At 43.1% G+C, this 13,538-nt stretch overlaps 1 protein-coding gene across 2 annotated transcripts in view; it reads left to right on the top strand.

Moving 5' to 3' along the window:
- Nucleotides 1-13,538, top strand: part of PINX1 (PIN2 (TERF1) interacting telomerase inhibitor 1) — a 1,062,731-nt gene that overhangs the window by 215,204 nt on the left and 833,989 nt on the right. For both annotated transcript variants that reach the window (XM_069605727.1, XM_069605725.1), the window contains one exon: nucleotides 10,635-10,727. In XM_069605727.1, the coding sequence (XP_069461828.1) occupies nucleotides 10,635-10,727 (93 nt within the window). The remainder of the gene's footprint in view (nucleotides 1-10,634; nucleotides 10,728-13,538) is intronic.

Below are 13,538 nucleotides of genomic sequence, written 5' to 3'. Positions count from 1 at the left end.
TCCTTCTGCTATGTCATATATTGTTTCTATGGCGGCATCCGGTAGCTCCTCTAGTATTATTTTTGACCATGTTTCTTGGATCCTCTTACTCATTATAGTATATGTAATATATTGTCCGTTATGCAACCCCGTTTCCTCCACCAACATCCCAAATTCCTTGATCCTCCCTTCTTGTATTACATCTCCTACCATTGCTATCCCAACTGGCTCCCAGTGACTCAATTGACACTTAGAAACAGACCTGCAGGCAGAGCTCAGGGCACTTCTGGTCTGCCAGCATCAACACAATAACAAACCTATGTTGCGTTTTCCCTCTCCCCCACTAACTGTCCTAACACACTCCCTTCTCTTTCAGATCCTCCAGAGGGCCTGGAGGCCATGCCGTGGCAGCAGAGCACGATCTAAATCCCAATAACATAGCATACCATGGGAGCAATACTTAAGCAAGACCTATTCTTTGAGACCATCCATGCATAACAAAAATTTGAGATTGAAGTTGGGCAATGTTTTCGTAGGTTCATGTTGAAAGCATACTTTGACCACAGTAAATGTGTTGAAGGTTTAAGACTCCTGCCTCCTTTCGTTTCCCGGATGCTACTATGCCCTGTGAAGATCTGACCTTCAAAAAATATTATGAGGGCAAGAGAATAGAGAACATTCCACACACAACCACATAGAAGCAATTTCTCAAAAAACAAAATAGCACCCTTGGAATACAAAAGGACAGCCATCTTATACTTAAGCAAGCAGATAAAGAAACAGTCCATCCCTTCTCAGTAACCCCACATATGACACTGCCATCTATGTTTAATAATGAGGGACACTATGTGAGGATCCGACATAAACCCACAAAGGAAATGAGAATGGAGATCCAGTAACTCGCTCAATGTGCAAGGAAGAAGGCTGCCCTTCCTTTTAAGGGACATAGTTTCTATATAGAACTGTTAGTGTCCTAGAACCCCAGTGTTCAATATTCTCCTAAAATCCCATTAAACCCTTATATATCCACTCAGTTGTTTTGTGATGTGGATGGATTCCTTGTAAGGCTTATATGCAAGTACATGGACCATTTCTTGAAACTACTTGTCATCCACACTAAACCCTTCATTCAAACACAAGAGACGCTTTGGCACCCAAAGGCCACAGGGAACGATCGATAACACCGGCAAAGGTGTTATAAAACAAGCGGGAGGGAGGGACGTGCATTGGGCACACCACCGGGTGGCGCGCACTAAAGGCAGCCTAGTGACATTGGCAAAACCGTCTGCCCCTGTCTGTGATCTGGATGGGACAGGGAGACAACCTTCTACTCCAACTTCTCCAGCCTAAGCTGCACTCGCCTGCACCTGGTCCTCACTTAGTGCAGTGCACTCGGTGCCCCCGCACCAAAACGTCCCCTTTATATTACCCGAGATACCAGTGCACTAATGTCTTTTTTTCCAAATCTTCTGCCTCCAGTTCTGGTAAAGAAACGCACTCTTCTTGCATATGGCAATATGCTACTACACGACCAGGTCTGACAATTATGCTCATGTTCAAGAATCGCACCATGCAAGCAAATTACTGCCTACCTTAAGTAGCCTGGCCGACAACAGAAAGACTTCTATTAAACAAGCACCCATAAGCAGCCCCCCCCTAGCCCCCTACCAGATCCTCCGATTGGTAGAAATGAATCAGAGAAAAGACCATCTCATTTACTGAGCTCCCACGATCTGTGCTGGGCCTAGTAGTGCCAGGATTACCCACAGAGGAACTCAAGCCTATTCCAACATGCTTCCAAAGATGGGTCACCCCAGATTTGCAGGAATTGAAATCAATAAAATAAAACCACCTGAAATACGCCTGGCACTGCCACTCTTCTGAAACCGGCCTAGTGTGTCTAGTCACACTGCAAAATATAACATCCTAACATTATCAAGAGCATCTGTCTACCCCCCCTTCTCCCAAAAGGAGCTATACTTTTTCATCTCTGAAGTACGAACCCCTCCCCCACAAAGAACGATATGGCCCTCAGGGCACCACCTATGTAGTAATCTAGTGCAATTCTTCAAATCCACGCTTAGTATCCATTAAAAACAAATTGTCAGCCACAGCCATAAGTCTTGCCACTGCCAGAAAAATATCGCCTCCACAGAACCAGACCACGACACGCACCTCAACCCCTTCATCCTTCACCACCTTAAATGAGGACCAACATAAATGACTCATGGTCAGGAGGGTTCCCTCTGCATGCACCCAGGGCACTAGGCAGGTCAGGGATGGCCAGGCAGCTAGGGCACGCTGCAGGGTCCAGATAGTCAGGGTTCCGGCCGGAGAAATGGAAACTGACATAGTAGTGCGTTTTTTTTTGTTTACATTTTTTATTTTTTTTTTTATTTTTAAGCACCAAGCCAGCACCATCATCCCCCGCCCAGACAGCAGCACGGCCGAAGCGGGGTCGCGGGGAGGCACGCACAGCACACGTCACATGTGCCCAGTTTTTTGTTTCTGTGTTTTGTTTTACATGCATTGGAAAATTCAATGCACCAACACCAAACAAAACCATCATCCTCGCGTCACTGGTGTAATTCATGTCGGACGCCCCATGCAGGAGCCAAGGGGGGGGAGGGGGGTGGGGCGCGGGGCGCACTGAGGAGGATGAAGGAAAGATCATAGATGAGGCATTCGATGGAATTCAAGTGCTGTGCAAATAGCCAAGGAAATAGAAAAGGAGCAGGCAGGAGAAAGCGAGGAGGAGGTGGGAGAATATGGCAAGGCCCCTATAGGGATGAGATGTGAATCATCAAGGCCAGGATTTCAGGGTGGAGAGTGGGGACACCTGGCACCCGAATTACACAGTTAGAGACTTTGCTTGCCATCGCCTGGCAGACGTTAGGGGGATTCTTCACTGTGCTAAGATCACCGCCCCAGTCCATATCTGACTCGGTTTGCAGACTTGCGTGGAACTGGAGGCCCTTCGGAATTCTAGAATGTCCAGGATGAGCAGTAGATTTTTTTTTTTAAAAAAAATGTTTATTTATAGTATATACAATATATACAACATATCAGCCAATACATTAATACAGAAACCAAATTATAAACAAGAGGAAAAAAACAAAGAACCAACTTAAAAGAAGTCATTGAACACGTTCCAAATCTTCTCATATGTCGACATTTTACATTTCAATCTGTAAATAAGTTTCTCCGTCCGTGAGAGGCATTGCAATTCCTGGATCCACTCCCCATAGGAAGGAGATTCCCGCCCTTTCCACCCGCGGAGAATCAACCTCTTGGCCACAATAAATGCACGAAAAAACCACTTCTTGTGGGCTGAGCTGACATCACCCAACCCGGAATCATCACCCAGGATAACCGTCCTAAAATCAAGAACCAAATCACCTCCTGCAATCCTGTCACACACATTACAAACTTCACTCCAAAAATCTCTGACTCTCACACAATCCCACAACATGTGTTCCAATGACCCGACTGCCTGGACGCACCCCCAACAGTTAGAATTGTCAGACATGCCTCTTTTATGCAGTGTTTCAGGGCACCAATACACCCGGTTCAGGATCTTTATCTGTCGAGAACGTTCACTTAGATTCAGAGAGCACAAAGATACATTACTACACATATTCTGCCAATCATCCGAATCAATCTCTGATCCTATTTTCTCACTCCATACTCTCCGTAAATTGTCATTACTTCGAAAATGTGACACCATTAGCTTGTAAAGCCGACTGGCCAGGCCGCCACACTTCCCACTAGAGTCTGTCAGCAAAGCGCACACATCCAAAGAGTCAGACCAGTCAACCTCACCAACCGCCCTCTTTAGCCGTCTATATGCAGAGTCTGATAAACTATCAAAATTCCATCTCTCTCTCAGCTCTGCGGCAGTCAACCATCGATCATCATTCCCCAAATCAGAAACCTGTTTAATATTCATCAAAAACCATTCAGGCCAAAAAACAGTCCTCAAATTGTCCCTGATCCTAGGATTCAACCAGATAGAGGCACTCCTGCTTTTGAACGCATCCCGATCAAGCAATGACCAAACTGCAATCCATGAATCACGCAAAAATGACGTTGCCAACAAATTGCCACCCGGAATCTTGGTATTAGTGGTCAACAAGGCTGTCGGGGCCAGCGGCCCATAAGCGCTGGACTCCGCCACCGCCCAGCTGTCTAATTCACCTGTCAAAAATGGAACAAAAGAATGGGCAGAAAAGGCCAAATGATAGGCCCGAAAATTTGGTACCCCAAGACCACCTAAATGGACAGGAAGCTGTAACTTCCAAAGACTAAGTCTTGGTGGCTTTTTGTCCCACAAAAATTCTTGAACTAGGCGGTCCAATTCCTTCCAGTAGCAGTTCTTAATCTTCAAAGGAAGCATGCTAGACACAAAATTGATTTTGGGTGTTGTATTCATTTTCAGGGCATTGACTTTACCCCATAAAGAGAGCTTAAGCAAAGACCACCTTTCTAGATCCGATTTACATTCACGAATAACCACGGTCATGTTCTCATCTACCATCCTGGAAAGAGGATACGTCAACCATACCCCCAAATAACGCAAGCGTTCCCCACACCACGTAAACCCCTGTCCCGTAACCAGGGTTTTATCACAACCATTCGTTAGGGGCAGCACTTCAAACTTCAAACGGTTAATCTTGTAGCCCGAGCAATCATGAAAATCCGACAACAGCCTCATCAAACTAGGCAAAGACACCTGCAAATTCTCCAGTACTAATAGAAGGTCGTCCGCATAAAGCCAAGCCTTTTGTACCATACCCCAGCAACCCACCCCGTGCAAATCTGGTTCATCTTTGATGCAAACAGCAAGAGGCTCAATTGCCAGAATGAACAACAGAGGGGAGAAAGGACAACCTTGACGCGTGCCGCGTTCCAAACAAAAGGGTTCTGAAATTACACCATTAGTCTTAACGGCAGCAGTTGGCCTGGAATATAAAAGAGCAACCCAAGAAATGAACTCCTCACCCAGATTCATCCTCCTCAGTACGGAATAAAAGTAATCCCAACTAACCCTGTCGAACGCCTTTTCCGCATCAAGCGAAAGGACAGCAGCATCTCGATTCGTTCTATCCGCCATTTCCATAGTAAGTAATAATCTTCTGATGTTACTAGAGGTACGCCTATTTTTCATGAAACCAGATTGTTCCTCACCAATCAGATTAGGCAAAAATTGCACCAGGCGCATAGCCAGGACCTTGGCAAGAATCTTATTTGTATTGATTAAGCTGATCGGACGGTAACTGGCCGGGAGATTACAATCCCTACCCTTTTTCAAAAATACCGAAATAGAAGCATGATTTGTACTTTTAGGCAGCATCCCAGTCTGTTTGCTAGATACATACACGTCTCTCGAGTTCCAAGGCTGAGTTCGGAAGAATCTTATAAAACTCACAAGGGAGGCCATCAGGACCCGGGGATTTGCCTGTATTCAGCGCTGAAATCGCTCCTTTGATCTCATCTACCGTAATCTCAACACCAAGTAGATCACGATCGTCATCTAATACCGTCGGCATTGGCAAATTACCAAAGGAGTTCTCACCCAAACCGGTAATACCCGCCTCATTGCTATACAGATTCTCATAGAAGTCACGAAATGTCAAGTCAATTTTATTTGGATCAAATGTAATTCTACCATCCTTGTCAATAATAGACATTATTGCAGATTCCGAAATCCTTTTCCTCAACCTGTATGCCAACCATCTGTCGCAACGCTCCCCTTTCTCAAAATATGTACATTTTGAATAGAACAAGCCTCGTTCAGCCCTCATCGTCAAAAGGTCCTCCATTTCTTTTTTAAGTTTCTTCAAAGTTGCCAAAGAAACCGAATTAGTCGGGTCAAGCATCAGATCCCTCGAGATCCCACTAATACGTAGATCTAGATCACGCCTCTTACACTCCTCCTTTTTTTGCTTACCACACGACAGCCCTAAACAGACACCACGCATACTGCATTTAAAGGCTTCCCACGTGTTCTCAACACTGATCTCTTCCGAGCGATTCTCCGAAACAAAATAATTCGCCTCCGAAACAATCCGTTCCAGAATGTCATCATCTAACAGAATAGATGTGTTCATCTTCCATGAGAAACTCCTTTTGCACTGAAATTTAAGTCTCAAATGCATCTCAACGGGGGCATGATCACCCTATAAAATATTGCCAATACTACTTGATACAACACTTTCCGACACATTCCCACCAGAAAAAATCATATCCAATCTAGAGAACACACCATGCGCACTAGAAAAGAAGCTATATTGCCGTTTGTCTAGGTTCTCCAAACGCCACATATCTTTCAGATCATGTTCCTCCAAGAGTGAATGAAGTGCTTGATGATGATAATCACAACGTAACACACGCCTGACTTGACTTCTATCCAGATCAGGATCAACTACCGTATTGAAGTCACCCCCAAGCAGAATATTAGGGTTATTCAAATCTAAAAGGGTTTGTGCCACCATTCTGAAGAAGGAGCCATCATCCACTGTGGGAGCATACACATTGCAGAGGGTTAACAACTCCCCCTGAATCTCAACCAGCAATGCAATCATTCTGCCATCCTTATCCGCACATTCCCTCAAGATTTTAACAGGCAGTTTCTTACGAATCAGAATGGCCACACGCCTCGACCTTGACGAGAAGGAAGATCCATAAGCTGATCCCACCCACTCCCTTTCCAGCCTCGAAATCTCGTCTCCCAAAACATGAGTCTCTTGTAAAAAACAGATATCAGCATGCATATCCTGTAATATGTGAAAAACTTTCTTCTTCTTTAACATATTATTGACCCCATTAACATTCCAAGAGACAATGCACAGGTCGTTAGTGGTCCCACCTGTGCAAAAAGGCATTGTAACTAGAAAATCTGGAACATCCAAAGCAAAACTAAAATAAAAAGGAAATGAAAAGAAAATAAACATGAAAATGAACCGAAAACATAAAATAACAAACCAAAAGAACAGATAAGACTGCGAAGTCTGTTCAGCTCAAAGAACAAATGAATCCACATACAGAACCAATCCCAGGACCCCTCCCAATATCCAATAAAAACCACATTAAAGTATTAGCGATAAGCATACTAAGAATAATCATAACGTGTAACCGAAAACCGCCAAATGTCCATAATCCTCCACCCCCCAAGAGATGAGTCAAACCATGTAAATAAATAACAACTAGATGACCGCTCCCCATTGAACCAAGAGATGAGAAAGCGGTGTCGAAGGCACTTAAAAACCTCAGCACTATGAGTGACTCTAAGCTTATCTTTCTGGGAAGAGCCGGGACTGAGACTTGTTGAGGCAAAAACTGTTGGGTTTAAGGGGAAGCTGTGCAAAAGGGTGTTACCGAACTGTAGCATACTGAGCCCCAGGTGCTGCTAAGCCGAAGCATCTCTGAGCCCTTTTTGAGTTAAATTATAGGACAGCCATCCTGTTGGTATTAAGGATGATTGTTTTAGGTTGCTTTGTGTTATCAATGTGGTCCCTAATTGGAAGTATCACTAAATGACCCTGTGTACACTATACATGTTGGGGTCTGCCTGTTGTTGCTGGTCTGTTTTGTGACGGGTGACATTGCTGATGGGTCTTCCAAAAACGTACACTGAAATTGAATGGATGGATATTTGCTGCTTGCTGGTTGGACTACATTACCTAATCCTAATAACATTGTACGAGATTCGAATAGAAGCATGCTGTATGCTTAAAATGGCCTACCTCCCATACAAAGCCACCCATCTCAACACACTCCAGTACCTACCAGACCAAAATTCAGTTTCAAGAGGGTCTCGGTGGCAGCAAATAATAATTTGGCTTTAAAATCCCAGTATTAAAACCCAATGTCCATCTTTCTTTGGAGGATTCCATACCATTTAGAACCTGGAATATGTGCCCAATTTATAGCAAACATATTTAAAGTATTAACTGGACTGAGGAGCTGGGATTTCTTAAGGGCTGCTGATGGGAGGATTCCTATTCGAATTGGATGAGTGCTGGCCCTGGATAATATCTGGAAGTCGATGAACCTTGTCCAGAAGGGAACCATTTCTCATTTTATGGCACAGGACATGACAGACCTAGCTGACTGGGATTTTATCCAATAGTTGTGATGGCCTATGCTGATCCCAAGAACTGAAAGGATTTTTCCACTGTTATTATTCCCAAATTAAATGATAAATTCTCGCTAGAAGTCGTCCCAGGAATAGGTGGTCTGGGTGGGGTGCCATCAAAGTACATTGATATTGTAATGAGACATGTCCCTTGCATTCTCAGTGCATTTTAAAACCAAGTGAGCTGTCCCTTCAAAGCAACCCTACATTTCAGAGCTGTGTGCGCAGTGTAAAACCGATAGCACTTCTGTGCAATCTAAGCACAGTTCTTGTAAATAAAAATGTAACTCAATTGTACCCAAAGCATTTTCACAGATGTCGTCAACTTTGTGCTGTGGTTGAAAGGCGGCCCACACCATAGCCTAATGAAGAATGGCTTGATAATTGTGATCTATGAAAGTCATATATACTTTAAAAGACTTTGGGAATGAGAGAGAGCTCAGTTGTGTCACTTCCACTAACATAGATAATGGCACTAATGTAAACTTCTTTCACCCCTCAGTATTGACATTGCAGAGTGTGACCCAGTTTGTAAAGTAAAAGGGGAGAGGTACTCCTCACTGCAACAGAAAATCTCAAAACCATTCTCCTGTGTGGGGTGGGTGAATAGATATTCTGTGCGTTCCCAATTGTTAACACTGCTTCCCTTACCCAAACCTGTGGAATTATGATGCAACTCATTGTGGTCTACTCTTAAATTGCTTGCACATATTAGAAAGTCACAAACCCACATTCACATAGTGGAAACCTTTTTCTAATACCAATACCTTTTTTTGATATTGGAGAAAATAAGTGTTTCTCTTCTGTTGATAAACGCATTCATTTGGTATAAATGATAATTGAAGAAAGCTTTAATATGTTGACCGATAAGCAGCATGGTCATCATAGAATTGAGAATGCTGCTTAAAGGTGGCCTTATTTTATTTAGGATAGAAATGTTAGAAATATATTTCATTTGACATTATGGTGATTGAATGTGTGTCTGCATGCTACTTCATAGCGATATTGTCACAGGCAGGCCAACTTTATTTGTGTAAACAAGCCCATGTAAAATATATATAACTTGTGGTCACCACCCGTGCATAAAGTAAGGGGGCCATTTTTGGTTTTTCTTTTATTTAAGTAAATTTGAGTTTCATTGATACAGATTGTCTTTTGTATCAGAATTGTGGGGTGGGAGTGTATACTGGGGGAAGTTAAATTAGCGTTTGCCACTTAATGAAAAGAGGGACACATCACAAACATCCCTACAGAAAGCACGCACTTTGAGCCTGGCCTAGAAAACTGCATCCAGAAATCTTACTGGGACAAGGTGGTCCTTCAAAAGGTTCCATCTTTCTTCTCTAAATTACTTTAGGATTTTAACCTTAGTCTGGAAATTGTCTTCATTGTTCTTAGTATTTCGCACTAGGCCTCATGCTTCCTAAACTGACAAAACATACCATCATCTGGATATCTAGAGCTTTAAAATGTTACCCCGGGAGAGCAAAGCAAAGCCGTTCAGATAGTCTTCTTAGCAGTCAGATTGGCATATAATCTTTCAAGATAGATATTAAAACAACTTTTGCTCTATGCATCTTCTCTGCAACTCCCGTTCCTAAGAGCTTGGAGAAATGTGTGATCCTCAAAGACTCTGCACAAATAGCATTGGTGGCTTTGCAGACAACTGTCCCCTAGCTGACGTTTGTAGAGAAACCACATACGCCACACATCACATGGTTTTTGCAACTAGGGTTACATGAATCTTTCTTTTTAAAGACCCATATTTTGGCCTACAAGTTCTGTGCAACCTATTTGCTTGAAACTGATCGAACTATACTTTCATCTCCTCCCATCTTAAGGTTCTAAAGTGTGGATCCTATTTATTTTATTTTTTTGTGAAGGAAGTAGAGCAGGATGGTTGAATAATGAAAAATGTACTTTAATTGTAATTTTGGTTCTCTTGATCCTTGCTCGTCCTTCATACCACCACCCACTCTTCCATCTCTTTAAGCATATGCTGCATTCCGAACTTAGTGTTATGGGAATGGTGGGTCCATTGTAAAATGGTGGGGCAGTTGATAATTCGCCTTTTTGCTGGGGCAGAGCGAATGCATGAGGATGCAGTGTGCGAAGGTTCCATTCTAATGTCCCACAGTGAAGGCAATCTTTTTAGAACTACTTTTTCTGTGACTGCCTGCAGTGTAAGCAAATTCCAAACGGTTGAGGGCATTTACAACTGTGGGATTGCCCTGCCATTTTGAGACCAATTTTGCCATGCCTCATTTCAAGATGTTTTGCTCATCTTTGCTGCCACCCTCCATGAGGACATTCACATTACAATAAACGTAATAATTTCCTTTCTTCTAAAGATTGACTGTTTAAAATAGGCAGGATTTTGCCAAGCGAGTAAACACACTTTTTTAAAAAAGTTTTATGATGCTATGTCAAATTTAGAAAAATAGGTGCTGTTTTGTGCCCTTTCAGTTTTGCTCATAACTTATTTGTCAATCCTTCTTGTGTGTTCCCTTTTTCCCAGATTCACAAGCAAGCGAGGAGAAGAAAATATTTAGCCTTGAAGAGAAATCTAAGACTTCCAAGAAACGGGTTCATTACATGAAATTTGCTAAGGGTAAGATGTTCTTTCAGCATTGGTTCAGAAAATTCTGTGAAGAACTTAAAAACTGCAGAACAGTTGTTTGTCTCAGCAAGTAGTCTGCATGGCATTTTGGATAAATAATGCAATGAGTGAGATGAATTCCTCTTGATAGTCTTGCTAAATTTGGGGTTGATCTAAGGAAATTCCTCGACAGTTTATGCGGATCACATTACAATTTTGGTACTGAAAGCTAAGCCACTCTATTATGCCTTACAAGCGTCCACAGCTAGATATGCAGTCCGATAATAAAATATGCTTCTCAGAATAAGTGCTCCCAAAAATAGGTACTGTATTATTTTTGTTGATCGTGGGAAAGCTTTGAGAATATGCTAGATGTTTGCCACCTTACATGTTGGGTCTACATGAGGATTTCCTACCACATGATGGCTTGCTAGTTTTGAGTCTTGGCATAGTGCACACTACAAACTGAATCGTCTCTTTGCCTCAACAATCCGTGTGACCTCCATAGTATTGAATAGGGGTGGGCGAGTTTAAAGTGATTTGCACGAATTATGGTGTGACGCATTACAATGAGTCATACTCCTGCAGAACTGACTACCTTTTAAATAGCCATTTTGCCATGTTTGTTGTTAAATCCCCTTGCCACCCATCAAATTTGAATTGATTGAACCTGAAACGAGTCAGAATACAATCATATGCAACAAAATGAAATCAAACTAAAGTTAAAGGAAATAAACTTAAAACAGAAAAAAGGGCAAGTCTTTGATTTGGGGTGAACAAACAGTTGCTCTTATTTATGTGAGCTGGTGAAATCAAATTATTATTATAATTCTTTTTTAATTTATTTCGAGTTGCCGATTCAAATATTTTGAAAGTCAAACTGATTAGAAATCAATGATTGTTTAGACAAATTAAAATCCATTTGCTGAGTTTATTGATTAAAGTGGGGGGCTTCTGAGTGGTGTCTGCATTTATTGGTACCTGTGAGGTGCATGTTACTGTGATGCATCCAATGGTGTCATCACTTCTTTTCCTGGCGATGATCTCTTCCCCATGTTGCCAGGGGACGGCAGCTGCTCCCTGATCCCGTTCCTCGGGCGGCAATATGAGGGAGGATCATATGGGGGAGGCAAACCCCCAAGGTAGTGACATGACATAATCGGATGAGACCTGCTATCCCCCTGATAATAATTTTAGGATACCCCATCCATACCCCATGCCTTAATGTCAGATGATCATACCGCCCCTCACCCACCAAGGAAGGTTACTGAAAACGCTTCCCCATACTCTGTACACACGTTGCAAAAATCTGACTTGCCTTTCAAAACTACTTTTCCAGGTTTTCCATACAAGTCATCAAGAACTGACTTGCTTTTTCCTAAATGCAAAGGTACTAGGATGGGGTGCAGAGTAATGAAGATCATTGTAGGCCAAGAGCACAAGCTGTGCTCTAGTTGTTTCAAGGAAAGGCAAGTTGGCAGGAAATTTAAACCGGCAGACCAGCTGACTGGGAGATGCTGGCTGGAGAACTCTAGTTTTCTCGCAGTCGATCGACTTCAGGGCTGGTGCGAGGTCAGTGGAGCCAACCCTCTTACCAAAGGAACAGAGAGGGGCCGACTCCAAGGAACGGCATGCTGCGAGGATGCCAGAAGCAGACGAGAAGCTTCAGAGTATTTGAAGGTGCCGAAAGGCAGCCTCCTCGCCGCCTGAGCCCTGAGAGCCACCGAATGGAAGAGCGGGAGCTGCAAGAGGCATAGAAGCTGCAAAGCAGTGGCGGCCGGAAGGAACAGAACGCCAAAGACCTGCAGGCTTGCCGCAGGAAAGCCTATATACGCCATCAAGAGCCGGTGAGTCCACCCAAGGTAAGTGGGGACACCAGGCGTATTGGCAATCCTCCTGAAAGCAAATAACATTGAATGAAGTGCATGAGTAAGAACGAGCAACTGAATATTACTTAAAAAGAAAGAACAAAAAAAATGTAAGGGACTGTTTAAGTTTGTGAGTGTATGTTGCATACCTATAAGAAAAGCCCTATCTGTATAGTGCAGAGGCAAGACAGAACAAAATACACATAAGAAACTATCAAGTTTGTAAGTGTGCGCAGAGGACGTATGAGAAAAGCCCTGGCAGAAGAATATACTTGGCATATTCAGGTAATAAGAGGAAAGCCCTGACAGGAGAGTATAGCAGGCAGGTTCAAATTATGAGAGAAAGGCCCTGGCAGCTGAGTATACCAGGCAGGTTCAAGTCAAAAGAGAAAAGTCCTGTTAGAGAAGCATACCAGGCACCTTCAAATTGAACAGTGTATGAAATGCATCCGCCAAGGAAGGTCCGGGTTAGGAAACAGCAGGACTGGCAAAAGGCTGAGTTAAAATATATCAAGATGAGAGAAAACCTAGCAAGAGTACACCAGGTATCCTACAAAGACACAGACTATCAGCCAAGTTTTTTTTAAACGTATTTATTTGGTTTTGTAACAATACAACAGTTATTATCATTAATACATCGTTTAGTACTCTTGTGTATCCCCCTCCCCCACCCAACTTTCCCTAAACCACTATTGTTCTTCGCCTTTTCTTCAAGTTCCGGAAGGCCCTCATGGGCTGCTGGCGTCGGTGGTGGAAGCTACTTCGGTTGGATGGAAAAATGACACCGTGAGTGCCACCCATTGGTGTAGGTCTTCGCTGATGTCCAGTCTCTGTTCTCTTTGCGCATTTTCCCATGCTCCAGTTTCAGCCGTTGTCCACTTAGGTCGATGCGTCTCTTCGCTAAAATGTACATCAGGTCTTTGAGCCTGTTCAGTGGTTTGTTTTTTTTTGTTGC

The sequence above is a fragment of the Ambystoma mexicanum genome, chromosome 4p (genome assembly GCF_040938575.1).
Source record: "Ambystoma mexicanum isolate Mex_15411 chromosome 4p, UKY_AmexF1_1, whole genome shotgun sequence".
NCBI classification, from domain to species: domain Eukaryota; kingdom Metazoa; phylum Chordata; class Amphibia; order Caudata; family Ambystomatidae; genus Ambystoma; species Ambystoma mexicanum.
The sequence above is the reverse complement of the archived record's forward strand: the minus strand, read 5'-3'. Positions and strand labels throughout refer to the sequence as shown.